Genomic DNA, 21205 nt, shown 5'->3' on the forward strand with positions numbered 1-21205 from the left:
AGCTAGCTCCAGCCCCACCTCCAGCACACAACATGTCTCCCAAATAACAAAACTCTTCCACACTCTCAAGAGATTCACCAACAAGTTCAATCCATTCACGTCTGACAATCTCCACCTGCTCACCCCGACACGCTGTACACATAAAATCGCATTATCTCGCAGTCTACCTCTGATACCACTACATCTCTTATGCACCCATTTATCACACACACCGCACAAGATGGAATTACTTCCCACGCCCTTGTGGCAGACTGCACATGGCCACTCTCCCTCGTCTTTGACAGCACCGCCACCAACCCTAGATATCATCACTTTTGTTTTATCTGCATTTACCCTTAAGCCCTTGTGCCCCATACCATCTTTCCACTTCCTAAACCTTTCCTCCGCCTCCCTTTCGTTCTCTGCAATCAGCACCAAATCATCAGCATACAACAACTCCCCCAGGAGTCCGTTTCTAAAGTCACGTGAAAGGGCTTGAAGTACCATGATAAACAACAAGGGGCTCAAGACTGACCCCTGATGCACACCAACATTCACGGAAAACTCATATATATATATATATATATATACATACGGTAATCTTCCCAATGTCTGATGTAATACAGCCAAAGGCATGTCCGGAAAGTGGGTTTGTCCTGATACTGGGACCCTACCTTCTGGACTGGTACTTATGGATCTTAACCCAGCCTAAGTTTGAAAGTCACCAAAATAGCTCTCTACCGGACATGCACAGCACCTATTTTAGACCCTATTCACACAAAAAAAGGACATAAATCATGAAGACAATGAAAGGAACCAGAGAATGAGGAATTAGACGTAATTTTGAAAAATACCTAGCAGTGTACAGTACTTTCAGCACGTCCGTGGCCGTTATGAAGATTAACCTGCCTCCTCTAAGGCTCTGGCAATGGTGAAAATGCTCTTGAAGCATGTATGGTAATCCACAATTGTGCTGCACTTAAGTCTTTGCACTGTGAGTTATAATTGCTTAACACTGCACATTCAGTTCTTAGTTATACCATGCCAGTTTCAACGGCCAGTTTGCACTCCGCACTTAATCCTTTGCACTCTAAGTTCTAATTTCTTAACACTGCACAACACTGTGAATTCCCATGTGGTCTAGCGGCGAGGCATTGCAGTTTATTCACTGTTTATTCGCAAAAATGAGCACATTTGGCATCCATTGCGATGAGCATCTAGTCAGTATGGTAGTTAGGCGGTGACTGGGGAGGGGAGGAAGGAAGGGGTTGCGGGTAAACACAGATGTTTGGCGCGTGCGCCAAGATCAAATTACTGGCGAGAAAGATTCAGATTTTTTTATTTTTTACGTTTTTTGGCCATTTTTGGGTTATGAAGGCCAGGGCCCAAAATGCCTGGGTAGTGGGGTGTCCAGTTATTGGGCGTCTGGATAGTGGGCAGATTATTATATATATATATATATATATATATTATACAGTCAAGTCGCCTATGGCACGGACTTCCATGCCCCGGTTTTCTGTGACATGGGAAGGTGCCAGAACCAAAAAAAAAAACCACGCGCATAAAATACCCATGGCGCGGCGGCACGGGAAGGTTTGAAATTGCCCAGGCAAATTCCCCTGGTGGTTGGCACGCTCCTCTGTTTGTAAACAAAGAAGCTGGCGACCACTTCAGCTCCATACTACAAGTGCTCCAACTGTGGACTTCTTTCTCTTCTATGAGGAGGTTAAAATTCACGAAATTCATTGTGTTAAGTAATGAAACGTTAAAGATTCTTTGGGTATTGTGACTAGTTTATAGGTTTGTTTGCAAAACCGCCATGAACTGGTTAGTGACAAAGCACCTATCTCTGAGCTAAGATGAAGTACCAGTATAATGCCTCCATCATCATCATCACATATATAAGAATGATTATAAATGTGTTAAATGTGAGTTTTGTTGACACTTGAGCATACAAATATCATCAAATAAACTTGTTCAACCAGTGCTGGACCAGGTAGCCTCCACCATCTTTAATGTTTTGGTCAGTCCAAAACATTAAAGTTGGTGGAGGCTACCTGGTCCAGAACTGGTTGAACAGGTTTATTTGATGATATTTGTATGCTCAAGTGTCAACAGAACTCACATTTAACATATTAATAATCATTCTTATATATGTGATGATGGGTGGCATTATACTTAGTTGTAGCTCAGAGGTAGGTGCTTCGTCACTAACCAGTTCATACCAGTTTTATAAATGGCTGTATTATGTCCAAGTAGACACAAGGCTGATCACCCTTCCATTTTTTTGTCCCTGTTGTTACATGTAATACATGCATTGATTGATTGCTTGGTTGTGTGCCTGTGTAAAGTGGGGACAAATGGGGAAAAATGGGGTGAGAAAGGGGACTTTGGGCAAACATCCAGAACCAAAATCCATTTTTCCTGTAAGTTTAGTTATTTCAGTGGCACGGTTTTCTATGGTGCGGGATTGTTCCAGAACCAATTACCTGCGCCTTATGCGACTTTACCGTATATACTGTATATATATATATATATATATATATACATATATACACATATGTATGTATGTGTGTGTGTCAGACCTTAATGTATCCTCACTGTCAAGTTTCTCCTTAAAGTAAAGAAGAAGGCTTGGAGAACAGGACTGACTGCCTGATATTCTGGAGGGAGCCAGGATTGCTCACCTGTTGATGTTTTTGCTCTGCCCACCTTTGGTGTTCAACCAGTCAGTATCCAAGTTGGCCCTGATATTCTTCTCCTCATAGATTTGAAGGGTACAACCATTGGGAAATGACTGTTGCTTCCCAACCACCACTGCAGCATGTGGTTAGATCCTGACTATGACAAAATACAAGGATAAGTTTCAAAGCAAGCCTGAGGACAGTAAATCACCCAGGGTGATGAGGGTGGGTTCATGGAATGTGGGAAGTTTGAGGGGAAGAGCGGGGGAAGTCGTTGAGGCATTCAGTAGGAAGTGGGTGGATGTGGCGTGTTCACAGGAAGTCCGGTACAGGGGTGGATCAGCCAGGAAAATTGTTGGGAAGGACTGTTACTATAAGTTGTTTTGGCAGGGGGGGACAGATGGATATGGGGGTGTTGGTGTGATGGTTGCAGAGAAATGAGTGGAATATGTTATGAATGTTATGAGAGTAAGCGATAGGATATTGGTAGTGAAAACTCTGTTCGGCAGAAAGATAACTGCAGTTATATCAGCATATGCTCCACAGGCTGGATTGGATGAAGTAGAGAAAGATAGATTTTGGGATGATTTAATCCGTGTAGTAGGTGGTATGCGGGATGATGAGATAGTGGTTTTGGGAGGGGACTTAAATGGTCTTGTAGGTGAAGCAGCACAAGGTTATGAAGGAGTACATGGGGGATGTGCATATGTTATAAGGAATGCGGAAGAGGAAAGGATACTCGAGTTTGGGGAGGCAACGGACATGATTGTGTGTAACACATATTTTAGGAGAAGAGAGAGTAGGTTAATTACATATGAGTCTGGGGGAAATAGCAGTCAGATAGATTATTTTCTGGTTAGGAGGGCTAATAGGAGGTTAGTGAGGGATGTTAAAGTTATAGGAAGTGAGGAGTGTTTGCAGCAGCACAAACTATTGATCTCCGATGTGGTGCTTAAAGAACGAGTGATGGAAAAGAGGACATACGTGCCTAGGAGGAAAATATGGAAACTGGAAAACCAAGTACAGAAGTAGGGGATGCCTTCTATAGCGAGATGAGGAGAGTGGTGGCTGAACAGGGATCCGTAGACAGAGGCATTAATGAACAGTACAGAGGCCTCAAGAACAATGTCATGAGAGTTACTGATGTAATATGCGGTTGGACAAGAGGACCACCAAGACATAAAGTAACGTGGTGGTGGGATGAGGGTGTAGAAGCTGCAGTTAAGGAGAAAAGAAGGCTTTTCCGGGAATGGAAGAAAGGTAACAAGGAGGAATACTTGGCTGCCAAATGTAGGGCTAGAAGAGAGGTATATAGGGCGAAGTCTGAGTCACAGGGACTTTTACTTGATAACCTAAATCATGGGGAAAAGAAAAATATGATATTTAAGGTGGCAAATCAGATGAAGAGGGATAATCAGGATATTATAGGTGAGCACTGTGTGAAGAATGTTGAAGGAAGGGTAGTGGTGAATAATGAGGATATTAAAGATGCATGGAGAGAGCATTACAGCCAGTTGCTGAATGAGGAGTTTGACTGGGACAGGGAAGGTTTGGAGACAGCAGGTCCAGTGTTTGGCCGTGGCCTTTGATTGGTGCTGCTACTGTGAGTGAGGCAATAGGCAGGATGAAGGTGGGGAAGGCAGCAGGTGTGTCTGGGTTAACTTCCAAAATGATGAAGGCCTCAGGAGATATAGGGGTGAGGTTAGTCACTGACCTGATAAATATGATTATTTATGAGTGTATTGTCCCAGATGATTGGCTGAACAGTGTAATTGTAAATGTGTATAAAGGGAAGGGTGATGCCCTGGAAAGAGGAAATTATAGAGGTATAAAGCTTTTAGATCAGATAATGAATGTAATGGAGAGAATTTTAGAAGGTATGATTAGAGAAAGAGTGAAAATAAATGAGATGCAGTTTGGGTTTATGCCAGGTAGGGGGACCACTGATGCCATATTCATTGTTCGACTGCTTCAGGAGAAATATATTGGTAAGAAAAGGGATCTGTATTTTGTTTTTGTTGATTTGGAAAAGGCCTTTGACAGAGTCCCTAGAGCGGTGGTGAAGTGGGCAATGAGAAAGCTTGGCAAGGAGGAGTGGCTGGTTAGGGTGGTTATGGCTATGTATGTGGGTGCTCGCACCCAGATAAGAGTGAATGGAGATTTGAGTGATGAGTTTTCCGTGAACGTTGGTATGCATCAGGGGTTAGTTTTGAGTCCCATGTTGTTTATCATGGTACTTAAAGCCCTCTCACGTGACTCAGAAACGGACTCCCATGGAAGATGTATGCTGATGACTTGGTGTTGATTGCAGAGCACGAAAGGGAGGCAGAGGAAAGGTTTAGGAAGTGGAGAGATGGTATGGGGCACAAGGGCTTAAGGGTAAATGCAGATAAAACAAAAGTGATGGTATCTAGGGTTGGTGGCGGTACTGTCAAAAACGAGGGAGAGTGGCCATGTGCAGTTTGCCACAAGGGCATGGGAAGTAATTCTATCTTCTGCGGTGTGTGTGATAAATGGGTGCACAAGAGATGAAGTGGTATCAGAAGTAGACTGCTAGATAATGCTGATTTTATGTGTGCGGCGTGTTGGGGAGAGCAGATGGAGATTGTCAGACGTGAAAATATTGAACTTGCTGGTGAATCTCTTGAGTGTGTGGAAGAGTTTTGGTATTTGGGAGACATGTTGTGTGCTGGAGGTGGGGCTGGAGCTAGCTCTGTGGCTAGGGTGAGAAGTGGTTGGTTGAAGTTCTCGGAGCTCTTGCCCCTCCTGACATTGAGAGGACTCTCCCTATGTGCTAAGGGGTCTTTGTATGCAGCATGTTAGGAGTGTAATGCTGTATGGTAGTGAGACCTGGGCAGTAAAGGAGGAGGATATTCACAGGCCCAGACGTACAGAAATGACAATGATTTGGTGGATGTGTAGTGTGTCCCTGCGTCCAAGGTCTGGGGGGGTTGGGTTTACGATGGAAGAGTTGAGAGGTAGGATGGGACTGGAGTGTATTGGTGTTGTGATGAGGAGAGGTAGATTGAGATGGTTTGGGCATGTGGAGAGGATGGGGGATGATAATTGGGTGAGGAAGGTGAGAGATGTTAATATTGAGGATGGGGTTATGAGGGGTAGACTGAGAAAGACATGGGACGAGGTCATTAAGTGTGACCTCAAGGTTAAGGGACTGAACAGGGAGGCTGCAATAGATCGTGCAGCATGGAGAGCCGCCATTAGGTGACCAAGGCCGACGCATGCAAACATGTAGGAGCCTTTAAAAACGAAATGAAATGAAACGTATGAGGCTTAAAGACTGTAGACACTTGCATAGAGGCTTGAAGACCCATGCTCGCACAGGTGTGTCCAGAGCAACACACCATGGAGCATTTCCAAGGTGAATTGTCACACTCCCAGGGTATTCAGTTTATCCATCAACATACACCTCTTCATTTAGGTGTGGGGACAGGCCAGAAAAATATGGGCAATAGTTTCCTCATGTGCAGACCAAATGAATGGAGGGTTGTCTACCAATTTCAGTCTCCAGAGGTAAGTAGCAAGGGCAGCGTGTCCAGTGCATAGGTGAGTCAGTGCCACATCACTGAGCCTCAGTTTGTGTCAAGCCTACAGGTGAGGGAGGAATCCATACGATAGTGGCCTATTGTTGTACCTGGAAGATACTAGCTGAGTTCCATGTCCCAGAGTGTCCTGCCAACATGTTTGACTTAATCCATCAAGGATGAAGCATCCGGCTCCACAGTCACCAGCTGCCTACATGATAGAGCCAAAGATGCTACCTTATCAACAGTATCATTTTGTGGCCCCTGATGCACATGTGCTAGAGTATCCACTGCAGAATGACAGTCCAAAATGACAGTTACAAATGGAGCAACAGTTCATGTATCCCAAATACTAGATGCCTGTGAGAGGCTTGAAGTTTTGAATGCAGTGTTTGTATGGAGGCCTGAGAGTCCACGTATAGCACCATACATTGAGGAAGAAAGTGCCATCTGATGAACAGCACTGCCTGGAAGATGGCAAAGTGCTGTGCCTTCAGAATGCAATTCTGGCCAGCAAGCTTCCACATCTGACTTAGGGAAAGATCTTTGTACCATTCAGCGGCTGATGTAGAGGAACTCAAATTGCACGATAATTTCTTGTAGATTTTAAAATCTCTGATATAAGGCATCTTCCATGTCCAAGAAGGAGGGTTGTCCAAGGTGAGCATCTCTGGATTTTCTGTAATTGTCAGTACACCCAGCAGTGGATGAAAGGAGTTGGATTTATCCAGCCAAGGGGGAACCAGTGATATGGCTGCTGACTGCTGTAAGCATGGGCCAAGGCAGTAACACCCCCAAGGACCTGTATGAATAAAGGCTACGTACCAAAAAGGGCAGCTAGTGATGTAAAGGCCAATCCAGGGCTTCAGGGAGAACACCAAACCAAGTATAGAAATGGGCCAGAGGATGCTGGGATTGATAACATGAAATCCTCTTGAGCCATTTGCAGTCAAGCACCTCTTGACCCCTTGCCAGTGGCAGCTCTCCCGACTCTACCAACATGGACATCACTGAGGAGGAATGAAAAGCACCCAAGGCTGTGTGTAAAGCACCGTTGTGGATGATGTCAAGCTCTTTCAGTACCATCTCCAATGCTGATCAATAAACTGGGCTGCCATACTTGATCTTGCTTTCAATTAAGGCTATATAAAACCTCATAGTGCATCCCTGTCAGCACCCCAGTGTGTAACCGCAGTTCGTCTGATTAAATCTAGCCTCTTGAGACAAAATTTTTGAAGGTAATCCAAATGATTCAGCTTGGTACGGACAGGGCCATTAACCCTTCGTTGGTGTGGCTCAGAATTTATCGTGGTTAGTGCGGTGGGGTATGATATACCCCAGGCAATTTTTCTAATTATTCTCTCTTGTTTTTAACAATTTGTGGTTTTGCACAATTTATTTAAAAGAGATAACCATTTTATTTACTAATTGGATAAGAACACAAAATTGTTTTCACAAATTATGAAATTTATTTCATAATTATTCTTTTCATGTATTGAATTCACAGACTAACATACATGTATTTTATCACAGTCTGACATACTTTCATTGACACAGCAACACTTTCCAATGTACTTTCTTCACAAATCAACATATTCAGTGTAATTTGCATAAAGAAAATATATTAATTCATTAATAACCATGTAACGGTACTTATGAGGTGCTACCCCAAAGTTCCAGTAATTTGAATATTGTAGGAAAATAAGTTACCTTACCTCCTAGTTCTCACTGTCATCGTCTTCGATGGAAGTTTGTCCTTCCTTGAACCGCTTGTACCAGAAAAATGCATCTATAGCATTATTCAACTTTATTTTGATGTCCTTGGTGGTTATAAACATTTATATATGTCTGTGTTAGTTTTTGAATGACTGTGAGGCCTGGAAGGGCTACTTGCCACAACGGTTTTATCTCCTCACACCTACATACACAGTTGTTTTCAGGGTTGGTATGACATTTCCCATTGAATTGGAGGGTTTCCACAAGAGAATTTGGTTGTTGCCGAAATTTTTCTCCCCAAGTACCACCAAGGCCTTGTAGGCCTACTCTTTACACTAGTTATTTCCCCACACCTACATACACACCTGTTTTCATGGTAGATGTTACAGAACACACTGAAGTGCTTTCCTTTCATGTGAAAAGTTGGTTATTTCCAACCCCCGAACCTGTAGGCCTGCTCCCCACAACCTAGTAATCTCCCCACACCTACATACACCTGTTTTCATGGTTGGTGTGAGAAAACAGTTTGAAATTACCTGTTTCAATAAGGAAAATAGGTAGCTATCAAAATTTTCACATTTTTGATTGTTTTGCTTTGGGACATGGCATTCTCCCCAAATTGCAGGAACTTTTGGATATACAGTATACCCAGATGCATTACCTATTGTCCACTCCCGTGTGTGATCTGTAGGTAACTGAGAGTACTCATGGATCAACTTGGTGCAGGATAACAAGAAATTACGTGGGTGGGTGGCAGTATCACAAAAGATATATGCATGGAAATGTCACTGTGGGTATGACATACCCTGCTGCACCAACGGAGGGTTAAAATGCAGTCCTAGAAAAACATGGTAAGTCCAAAACAGGAGCTTATTGTTTCAGTAGGTAATTTAACAGAGCAGTGTATTGTTATCAGGCTTTATGTTGTACATGGTTGTGTTTCCATCACCACAATCATCTCATAACACCTGCAGTGACTATGCTCTTGGGTCTGGATTGTTATGTTACTTCCCCCCCCCCCCCATAAAAGTGCATGTTTCTTTGGTCATTTAATTAGGTTGAGAACTATCTATCTATCTGTTGCCAGATGCCATAATCCCGTAAGGGGTGGCCATTTGACTCTGAGTTATTTGTTTTACGGGGAGGGGCACTAACCCTCCACCAACCCACTTGTTGACACGTAGAGAGCCCGTATGGTTTGGTTATATGGTTACCACCTAGCGTTGTAAATGGTTTCTTGGCTTACAGGAAACCATTTGGCTTGTCACTAAATGTAAAGCCACCTATAATGGAAAGAAAAGCAATAAGAAGTGACGGGAAAGATGGGAGAAATCGGACGAGAGAAGGGCAGGCACAGATAAAGAATGATAAAGGCTTAGGAAGAAGTGGGCAGCACTACATCAAGTGAGTGGATGATGATCGCCACCACCTAGCACTGGTTGAGAACTAATTTGGGGAAATGAAAATGGCAGTGGTGTTATGAATTATGGCATGGTATAATTTTATTAATTTTAGTATTTGTATGAATCAGCTAGATTTGCAAATAGATGATGTTTAACCCCTTAACCGCGGGGCGTCACTTTCGTGACGCTTGGGAGCAAGGGATCATACCGCGGGGCGTCGCTTTTGTGATTCTGTGTTATTTTGAATTCACCCGGGCTTCCAAGTGGGGGCTTGTATCATCTATCAGTACTGCCAATGTCCAACACTAGTCAGCACTCCTAATCTCATCTGTACTCCCATCCATTGTTGACAATTTAGCCATTTCTCCCCGTTCTTGACTCCCCTCCCTACCCCCCCTCCATTACCCTATCCTCTCGCCTGCCCGGCCGTGCTACGCTAAGTAAATCTTCCCTGGAATTTTTCACTGATTTCATCCATTGAAATAAGCCCTATGTCCTATTCTTATACCAAATAATATATACAAGAAAGAAATAAGGTAAGTGAGAGTGCCAAACACCTGGAATTGGCTAATTATCACCTGACAACACCTCACGTGCACTCATTCGCTAATTTTCGCTGTTTTTTCCCCCTTGAAATATGCCCTATAATCTATTTTCGTAATAAATATACATGTAAGGAGGGAAGGGAGAAGCCTAAGTGATATTTACATCCACCTGGAACTACCTAATTTATAATGTATTGTCTAGATTTCCTGCCAATCATATCAGTGCTAAACAACGATGTTTCAAGATCTAACATTGGTAGCTCTGAAAATATATCTCCTAAGTAGGCCTCTAATCTATTTTCGAAATAAATATACATGTAAGGAGGGAAGGGAGAAGCCTAAGTGATATTTACATTCACCTGGAACTACCAAATTTATAATGTATTGTCTATATTTCCTGCCAATCATATCAGTGCTAGACTTAGCTGTTTCAAGAAGTAATATTGGTAACCCTGAATAACCCCTTAGCAGGCCTCCACGCTAGCCCTCCGTTATCAGGTTACTCTCAACTTCCGAAGTGAGAGTACGTATGTTTCTTCTTGCTGACTTCAAGGCCTTTTTTCACCCCCATGCAAATGGCCCTGTGACCTTTACCCCCTACTAAACCTCATGTGGAAAGAGGTAAAGGGCTGACAATTGATAAAAGAGTGACTATGATCTTTCTATTGAGTAAAACAGTGCAAGTGGAATTGTAAATAATGTGTAAATAATGTGTAAACAGCAAGTGAAAGTAATGAATGTAAATATACGTGAACAATGGAAAACAGTTTTATAAGTTATTTCAAGTGACAGTGCACAACACAGTGTAAATAAAATAGAAATGTAAATAACGTAAATAAAATAGAGAACGTAAATAGAAATGTAAATGAGTAGTATTATAAGAATACGAGTATATACCCTAGGAGTAATGAAAGTGAAAGTTTCACTCTAGCATGTCTGAATGCTATGAGTTATGAGAGTGAAGATGAAAGTGACATTCACTCTCAATGCCAGTATACAGGACGAGAAAGTGAATGCTACGTATTTTACTGAAAGAAATTGAATCCCTACAGTGACAATAAACTAATACTACTGAAGGAAACTTATGAATAAAGACTGTAGATATATATAAGTGTTATATAGTAATAGAAATATAAAGTGTGAGGGGTTTTATGAATAATAAATGACAGACTACTAAGAGCGAACTAGTGCCAGTGCGACGATCAGACGCGCTCGTAATTTCCATTGCTTTCACAGTTTTTTTTTTTTTTAGTATAGATCCCAAACTACTTGAAAATTGTAGAATAGTGTTTATAGTGTTAATATCTGGCTGTGGTAATCATATTACGGGTTGTCGGGAAGTGTAAAGTGGAGACTTCGTTACCCTACTTCAGAGGTCTCCACAAGTCCTACGGTAACTGACGAAGGCTCAACAATCATTCCAGGAGAAAGCTGAAGGTATGTGCCATAAGCATATGTAATTTTATTATTCTAGGACTAATAACTGATTTTTGGCAAATATTTTTTGAGAGTCTGTCGGAGCCCAAATAACCCCGCGGCACACGCAAGTCATTGGTAAACAAGCCCGCGGTGTAGGGGTTAAAGTCACTTGATTTTGTGACCTTTCTGCCAAGTTGGCAACACTGGAATGCCCTAACCTGGACGAACAAGAGGTGAGTACAGGTCACATGAGAAAGCATGGGAAGGGTTGTGCAGAAGGGAACAGCGTGTCATGTGGAACCTGTTGATGCATTCCAGCACTTCTCAGATGTTTTTGAAGGATGACCATCTGTTCTCCAGAAATAACCAAACCCAACAAGAGCAAACCCATGAAGAGGAAGGGACTACTGTATTGTACAGACAGTTATTATTAGCTTGAGGTATAAAACTATATACTGTACAGTGGGGCATCCAGTTTGGCGAGCACAGTAGTTTGAAAAAACATCACCAAACTTAAACCCGTCAAACTGGAGACAGACGTCTCATGGGAAAAATTCATAGGAGTCTTTGGTCACCCTTAAGTAAAACTTTTTGAGCCATTTTCGTACCTTTAACCCATTATTTTTCAATAGTAACCACACAAAATAACAATTTAAATACATAAGGGAAAGAAACTCACTAATAACATTTATGAGTCTTTTAATGGGCCAAAATAGTAAGTGTAATGGGTTGACAGTCTTACTGGGGGACTGCTACATTGCTGATATCGTCACTTTCCTCCCCACTGTCATTGCTGTCCTCTTCTGCACCCTCTTTGTCTCAAGCTTCTTGCTGGGTCCTAACGGCCTCCCTTGCCTCTCTCCTGCGGACCTCTGTCCTAAGAGTAACTCTAGCAAACCCGGCCAAGTTGAATCCCAGGTCATCAATTCTGACATTGCTGCGTCATCATCTGGTGCCAGCAACAAAGATGGCCACCAAAATGGCTGCCGGTGTGGATGCACATGGGATTTGGAGACAAAACTAATACTGTGGAGAAGTGAAAAAAATTACTTACTGTATGAATTTTGGATAAAAAATAGTAAGGTAAACGTATGCATTATTTGAGGCAGTAGAAGCACCTCACCAAATCAGTTCTTCTTCCTGATAGTCTGTTATATTTTTCTGAACATTTCTTGGGTGGTAAATAAAGGTTTCATGCAAAATTTGTATTCCCTGTTGTTATCAGCAACGTTCCGCTGTGTCAGCTCGTTTGACTGATCAGCTGTAATGGCGGAAGGACTGTCCTACCCTAAGTGTTTAACTAAGTCAGACCTAATCTAGCTTAACTGTACCTAATAAGTGATCTAACCTGACCAAACCTAACCTAACCTGGCATCCAGTTGGGAAGTTGGGAAACGAAATCCACCTTTCAGTATGGTGAGTAAGATTTCTTCCATTACGTTGTAAACAAACAACCGTGGGTATGGCTTAAGGAACATGATTATAAAACAGTGGAAATTTTTTCAGCAGGAGAAGGTAATTTACCACTTTGAAATTAGTCAGAAAATTACAGAATACAAACTGGAGGAGTATGAATGGTGTTGGTAAGGTGCTTCTATGGCCTCAGATAGTGTATGTTTACCAAAAGTAAGAGAAAAATGCAATTTCAGGATAACTAAACATCAGTAGGGGAGGTCATTGGAAAGGCAAACTTTCCAATCAGAATCAGAACCAGAACCAGGACCAGATCAACCGCCAAAGCAAAGGCCTTCTCGCCAAACTGGCAGACATTGAAAATTTCTAACCTGTCACCAAACTGAAATCTGCCAAACTCATTTGTGCCAAACTGGCAGTCCCACTGTACAGTACAGTGTACAGTCTAACATTTGATGCATTGTAGAGGATTATTGTGTAACCATATATATTCATTACTACTGCAGGGCCCCTTTGGGGGACATGATCAGTAATTGCTTAAATTCGATGTTTGCAGGAGTTTCTGCGGTGTATCCCCTGTGAAAAAGGATGGAGTACATTATACCAATTTCAAGGGCTCTGGACTCAGCTCCTCTGAGACATGACAGTTTTAGGGGTTGGGGTTGAGGTTCAGGTATAGTTCTACATCCCTGCACTAATGTAAGCAAACATATAAATGTTACAATAAGCAAAGTGCACCAGCCACTGTAGTCTACCTGTTATAACTGCTGCCAATTTTACCTTCAGCATACAAGACACAGGATTATTTTTTGAAAGGCATTTTTCAGGGGGAAATTATGTCAGTCCTATCTAGCTATTACTGTCCTACCTGACCTCATCACCACTTTTCCAGATAAGGTACCTCTTGATCTTTTACAGTTTTAATAACTTGATGATATATGTTCCTCCAAAGGTATGGGTTTAATAGTGAAGGCCACGAGATAGTATATGAACGACTCTCCCACCTTCCACCCCTGGGTAAGAGGAATGTAATAATGGGAGTCAACCTTGGCAAAAACAAAACTTCACTAGACCCTCTTAAAGACTACACAGCAGGGGTTATGAAGTTTGGACCTATTGCTGACTATCTAGTCATCAATGTGTCGAGGTGAGAGAATATCCTTGAAATTCAGTATTTGCAAGATGTTATTAAGTGATTTTTTGTACAGTAGACCCTCCAGATGCATGGGTAATATATTAACTGAGAGTACTGTGTGTTGTTTGTGCATTTGGAGATCCATGTGTTATTACAGAAATCTATTATGTTAACTAACCCTCCAGCCTTACCCCAGCTTGCCTGCTTAAAATCCACTGTGACCCCTACTAAACTATAGATATACCTTCTAAGGACATAAACTACTTTATGAAGGTAAAAAAGACATATGACAGTAGCATTAAAGAATTTAAATTAATAAAAAGTTGGGAATGGTAGGTGGGGGCACTCACCATCACTAGATGTAGTTCTGGTCTTGGGTGTCTGCCCTTTCGTCTCCTCCATCCTTCTTTCCTCCCATCCTCTTCTGTCTTTCTTTCCTTCAGTCTTTCCTCGTCCTTCTATCTATCTATCTATCTATCTATAGCCCGACGCCCTAATCCCGCAAAGGGTGGCCGCAGACAAAACGCCTCCAAGTCACTCTGTCACCCACCATTTGACTACCCTCCCCCCAGCTCACCCCCCCCCCTCCCTCATATACCTCTCAACTCCATCCCTCCACCTCATCCTCGGTCTACCCCTCCCTCTCCCTCCCTCCACCTCACCTACATACACCCTCTTAGTCAGTCTTTCATTCTCCATTCTCTCCACATGTCCAAACCACCTCAGTGTATTTCTCCTATTCTTCTCAACCACATCCACATCTACCCCACAACGTTCCTTCACTTCTTCATTCGTCAACCTGTCCCTCCAAGTCACTCCATAATGCTCCTCTCAAGTAACTCATTTCCACTGCTCTCACTCTTGACTTTGTTACGGAACAGAGAAAGATAATGTACACTTTAAGTGAGAATACTAAAAATCACTACTGTCCCGTAAAGTTCCAGGTTCAAACAAAAGAGTTAGGTAAAATTACAAGTTAAAGTTTAATGCTCAAACTAACAACAAAACATTCAGGACTCATAAGGATAATGTAATGGCAAATAAACAGGTTAAATATATGGTTAACTGCAATAGCCTCTATTAACACGAAATTAGCAAGATTAAATTTATCTAAGTCAGCCCTGATAAAATGAGATACCAGATAATACTCAGTGAATGCCAGATAAATTATTACAGATACAAACTATTATCAAAAATGACTGACATAAAACCCAACATTAATCACAAAGACCTCACTAGGCCTAAGAATTAACCTTATGCTATACAGTACTGTACAAGGAAAAATGCAATAACGGTTATACTCAAATCACACAGCTGCAAGATGTTTGGAGATTTCTTGAGCACTCACAATAATAATATCTGTACAGGGGAGGACAGAGATGTGAACAAAATGAGGAGCAGATCTAAGTGGCAATGATGCAGAAACTGAGCTCATTATATAGGGGCCAGGAGAGCTTGATACAACTTGTAAGAAGGACGCGCAAATGAAGCCATGGGGACAAAGAGCTGAAAATCCCGCTCTGAATAACAGAGAGAACGACTTACTCTACTATAATGGTAGAAGGGGGGGACTGAGGCAGAACACGCTCGTGATCAAACATGCAGCAACTGTGCGTTAAAATTACACAAAGGATGATGAAATCATAGGCTATGTAACACCTCCCCACAAAGAAAAAGAAATTTACAAAGGAAATTTCTTATTACTCTAAAACAATCTGTATATGGCATTACAGAACATGCAGAAGTCTTTCCTAGTGTTACAAAACATGAGATCTCCCTAGCACGTTCAGTCATAGGTACTTGCCAGTATCCCTTTAACAAATCAAACTTACTTATGTACCTAGCCTTTCCGATCTTGTCTATGCAATCTTCCATGCGAGGGAGAGGGTAAGTGTCTGTTTTGGTTATCTGATTAACACGTCTGTAGTCGATGCAAAGCCGCTGTGACCCACCTGGCTTAGGGACTAGAGTGACAGGAGAACTCCACTCGCTCTGACAGGGCTCAATCATCATGTGGTCCAACAGGTAGCCAAGCTCCTTCTCGATGAGAGGAACTTTCACTGGGTTCACACGGTAAGGAGGCAGTTTAATTGGCTTTGCGTCTCCAACATCGACATCATGCATCAACACAGTGGTTCTTCCTGGAGTAGCACGGAACACTTGCGGGTACTCCTGCAGTAATGCCGAAAACTCCTGCCTTTCCTTGGGAGGTAGATGAGAAAGCTTAGTCTGGAGATCATTCATGATATCAGGATTCTTCCCCAAACTATCACTCAGGCTCATACTGCATGGGAGAGCTTCACTTGCAGACTCGGGTGGAACAGCTACAGTGCAGACTGGATTATTTTCGTCCCGCCTGTGATATAACTTTAGCATGTTGATGTGACATAGTTGCTTGCTCTTTCTACGATCTGGTGTGGCGATGACATAGTTGACATCACTGAGTTTCTTCTCCACGAAATAAGGGCCACTAAACTTGGCTTGAAGAGGTTGCCCGTGAACTGGTAGCAGAATCAAAACCTGATCTCCTGGCTGAAAGTGGCGTAACCTGGACTTCTTATCATACCAAGTCTTCATCTTCTCCTGAGCAGCTCCTAAATTCTCTCTCGCCAGCTGTAAAGCAGTGGACAGCCGTTCTTTGAACTTCATCACATACTCCAGCAGGTTGACGTCATCTTCCTCCGACAGCCAGCATTCCTTGAGTAACTTAAGGGGTCCTCTTACTTCATGGCCAAACAGTAGTTCAAAGGTGAGAAGCCCAGTGATTCATTTGGAGATTCTCTTGCGGCAAACACAACGAATGGAAGACCTTTATCCCAGTCTTTCTGATGTTCCAAACAGTATTTCTTGAGCATCGATTTGAGTGTTTGATGATATCTCTCCAACGCTCCTTGGGTCTGGGGATGATAAGCTGAAGACGTGATCTGGGTGATGCCCAACTCTTTCAGAGACTGCTTGAAAACGTTTGACATGAAATTACTTCCCCGGTCTGACTGTACCTCCTTGGGCAGACCAAACTTTGTGAAGAACCCTAGCATTTCCTTAACCACGTTCTTTGCTGAGATGTTTCTAAGTGGAATGGCTTCAGGATAACGAGTAGCCATATCAATCATGGTCAACACATAAGAAAATCCTGAAGAAGTCTTAGGAAGAGGTCCCACAATATCCACCAACACACGGGTGAAAGGCGCCTCAAAAGGAGGAATGGGAACTAGAGGTGCAACCTTTTCGGTCTGATTACACTTCCCCACAACTTGACAGGTGTGACAAGACTTACAATACCAGGAAACATCCCTGAAGATACCTGGCCAGTAGAAGTGTTTCAAAATGCGTGCCACAGTCTTCCTCACTCCAAGGTGTCCTGCCAAACTGGAATCATGAGCCACTCTAATGATATCCTGCCTACAAACACGAGGGATGACAACTTGATGTACAACCTCCCATTCACAGTCGGCTGATGCTGTTGGGGGCCTCCACTTCCTCATAAGTACTCCTGACTTTACATAATAACAAGTAGAAGCACCGGCTGACTCTTCTTCACTGTAAGCAGAGTTAGCTAGACCTTTCAACTCAGGGTCAGCAACCTGCAACTCAACCAACTCTTGACGAGACAAATTATCAACACTACGGGGTACTGCCTCATCTGGTGAGTGGTCCAAATTAGCAAGAAAAGTGTCAGCTAGGATAACATCATCATCATCATTATCCTCTAAATCACCAGTAACTTTAGACTTAGCCCTAGTGACAGCACATGCAGGGAACACATCAGGGACATCACAATCCTGGGACACAGCCACTGGCTCACTAGACAACTGAGGAGCTGGACACACTTGACTTCCACCAATATCATTTCCAAGTAAGAAAGTTACACCTGACATTGGGAGTGTCTCAACCAACCCAACCATAACGGAACCATTAACAAAACAAGACTCTAAATTCACTCTGCACAGAGGGACAGAGAAGTAATTATTCCCTACACCTTGTAAGATTACAGTTTCATCAGAGGAATTAACATTAGAGCCTAGAACACTGGTCAGCATAAGGGATTGGCAAGCACCTGTATCACGATATATTTTAACTGATTTCCTGTCATTACTGTCCAGAGGACTGACAAAACCATCAGACAGGAAATTAGCACATGAACTCTTGAGAGTGTCACCCACGTTACTGCTCAAAAGAGGAGCTCCATCATGAGAATTTAAGTTACCCCTCAAAGCAGGTTGAGTTAACTCAGTTAAAGAATTCTGGGAACTCTCAAGAGTGGACACTAGACCAATTGACTGAATATTTAAAGACTCCTTTTTGTTCACATCACGCTGTCTCCTGAAACATCTCTCCGTAGTATGACCAAGCTTACTACAATAAGTACATTTACTTTTCTGAAATCTAGAGGTGAAGCTGGTATTTACTTCCTGAGAAACATCATCTTTATTCTCTTTCCTGTTACCTGTACTCTGAGTAGAGGCAACGTACTTACTCTCAGCTTTCCCTTTTTCTCTAGAATATCTCTTGTGAGTGAGAACATATTCATCAGCTAAAACTGCAGCATCAGACAAATTATCTATTCTTTTCTCATCAAGATATAGGCTTACATCTTTACTAATACACCTCTTGAAGTCCTCCAGCAAAATCATCTGCTTAAATTTACCAAAATCAGAATCCACATTCTTAGAATTTAACCACTGCTCTAACAGATCTTCTTTGATTTTTGCATACTCAACATGGGATTGCTTATCTTGCTTGTAAGTTGTCCTAAATTTTACTCTATAAGCTTCAGGAACAAGCGCATAGGCCTTAAGAATCAAGCTCTTAACTACATCATAATTATCAGACTGATCCTGAGGCAAAGATGCATAAGTTACTTGAGCTTTACCGGTGAGAACAGTTTGAAGGAGTACTGGCCAATACTCCTTAGGCCAATTAAAACCTGTAGCTACCCTCTCAAACAACTGAAAATACTTTGTTAAATCAGATTCATTAAAAGGAGGGACAAGTTTAACATTTTTAGCCACATCAAAATCATCAGAGCTAGATGATCCAGTTCCACCTTGTTTCATGCGATACTCATGGTCTGCCTGAATCCTAGCAAGTTCAACTTGTGCCTGTATCTGTGCCTCCTGAATCCGAGCCTGAGATTCCGCCTCCTTAGCCTGAGACTCAGCCTCCTTAGCACGTGCTTGAAATTCAGCCTCCTTAACACGAGACTCCGCCTCCTTAGCCTGAGCCTCCTGCAGGGCTAGCTGTAACTTAGCTAAATCAATCTGTGTTTGCTCAATTGGAGGAGTTACATTAAGCAAGCTTTCATTAATCATGTCAACAATTTGATCTTTAGAATGATGAGAGCGAACAGCAATTCCCAATTGTTGAGCAACAAGCTTAAGTTCATTCTTTGTTCTGTTTTCTACATCACACACTGTTTGCACATTTGACAAAAAATCTTTGGCTTCATCAAGTGTAGAGATAGTAGCCATCATGAATATATCACAGTCACAAAATATCAAACAATATCCTTATGATAATATCCTGAATATCCTGATGAGAGGTCGCCAAATTTATGTTACGGAACAGAGAAAGATAATGTACACTTTAAGTGAGAATACTAAAAATCACTACTGTCCCGTAAAGTTCCAGGTTCAAACAAAAGTGTTAGGTAAAATTACAAGTTAAAGTTTAATGCTCAAACTAACAACAAAACATTCAGGACTCATATGGATAATGTAATGGCAAATAAACAGGTTAAATATATAGTTAACTGCAATAGCCTCTATTAACACGAAATAAGCAAGAGTAAATTTATCTAAGTCAGCCCTGATAAAATGAGATACCAGATAATACTCAGTGAATGCCAGATAAATTATTACAGATACAAACTATTATCAAAAATGACTGACATAAAACCCAACATTAATCACAAAGACCTCACTAGGCCTAAGAATTAACCTTATGCTATACAGTACTGTACAAGGAAAAATGCAATAACGGTTATACTCAAATCACACAGCTGCAAGATGTTTGGAGATTTCTTGAGCACTCACAATAATAATATCTGTACAGGGGAGGACAGAGATGTGAACAAAATGAGGAGCAGATCTAAGTGGCAATGATGCAGAGACTGAGCTCATTATATAGGGGCCAGGAGAGCTTGATACAACTTGTAAGAAGGACGCGCAAATGAAGCCATGGGGACAAAGAGCTGAAAATCCCGCTCTGAATAACAGAGAGAACGACTTACTCTACTATAACGGTAGAAGGGGGGGACTGAGGCAGAACACGCTCGTGATCAAACATGCAGCAACTGTGCGTTAAAATTACACAAAGGATGATGAAATCATAGGCTATGTAACAACTTGTTCCCCTCTTGCAAGGTCAACGCCTCGCTTCCATACGTCAGGGTAGGGATCACGATACCATCATGCAGTGACTTCTTAACTTCCATACTCACCTCCCTGTTTCTCATCACTGCTTTCAGTGTACCAACAACCTTCCTTCCCTGCTGTACCCTTTCACATACTTCATCCCTCAAAGTTCCATCCTTACTCATCACACTACCCAAGTACTTGAATGCACTCACATTCTCCATATCCTCACCATCCAACCTCACTGCACACTCTGTGACTTCATTCCTCTCAAACACCATAACTTTACTTTTGTTTACATTAACTTTCAGTTTCCTCCTCCTACACACTGTCCCAAATTCATTCACCAAACCTTGCAACTCCCATTCATCTTCACTCAACAATACTGTATCATCAGCAAACAGCAACACCAGAAGCTTCCAAATCTCACTCTCATTCATTAGGGCCAGCCCCACATCCACTGCCCTACCTTGCACCTCCTTTACAACCCCATCCATATATATATTAAACAGCCATGGAGACATCACACAACCCTGTTTCAGTCCCACATTGAGATCAAAGAACTCACTCAGCTCACCATCCACTCGCACCGTAGCCCTAGCTCCCTCGTACATACTCTTCACAGCACTCAGCAATTTCCCCTCCACTCCATATATTCTTAATACCTTCCACATACCTTGCCTATCTATTCTGTCATAAGCTTTCTCCAAGTCCATGAAGGCAGCATACACTTTCCTTCCCTTCTCTAGATACTTCTCCACTAAACATCTTAGAACAAATATCTGATCTACACACCCTTTTCCGTCCCTAAATCCCCCTTGTTTTTCTCCAACTAGCTCCTCTGTCATATGCCTAACCCTATCAATGAGTATTCTACCATATATTTTACCAGTCACATTAAGAAGGCAAATACCCCTATGGTTACCACATACTTCTCTCTCCCCTTTTCCTTTGTAAAGAGGGGCTATTATACCTGATTTCCAGTCCTCTGGAACCCTTCCCTCTTCCCAAGC

At 42.2% G+C, this 21205-nt stretch overlaps 1 protein-coding gene across 1 annotated transcript in view; it reads left to right on the top strand.

Annotated features, from left to right (window-relative positions):
* Window positions 1-21205, top strand: part of Dhod (dihydroorotate dehydrogenase 2) — a 158818-nt gene that overhangs the window by 50274 nt on the left and 87339 nt on the right. Inside the window, exon 4 of the mRNA XM_080282429.1 lies at window positions 13654-13848. Within this exon, the coding sequence (XP_080138555.1) occupies window positions 13654-13848 (195 nt within the window). The remainder of the gene's footprint in view (window positions 1-13653; window positions 13849-21205) is intronic.

The sequence above is a fragment of the Coenobita brevimanus genome, chromosome 93 (genome assembly GCF_032717465.1).
Source record: "Coenobita brevimanus isolate Jiangsu-jjx chromosome 93, ASM3271746v2, whole genome shotgun sequence".
Lineage (NCBI taxonomy): Eukaryota > Metazoa > Arthropoda > Malacostraca > Decapoda > Coenobitidae > Coenobita > Coenobita brevimanus.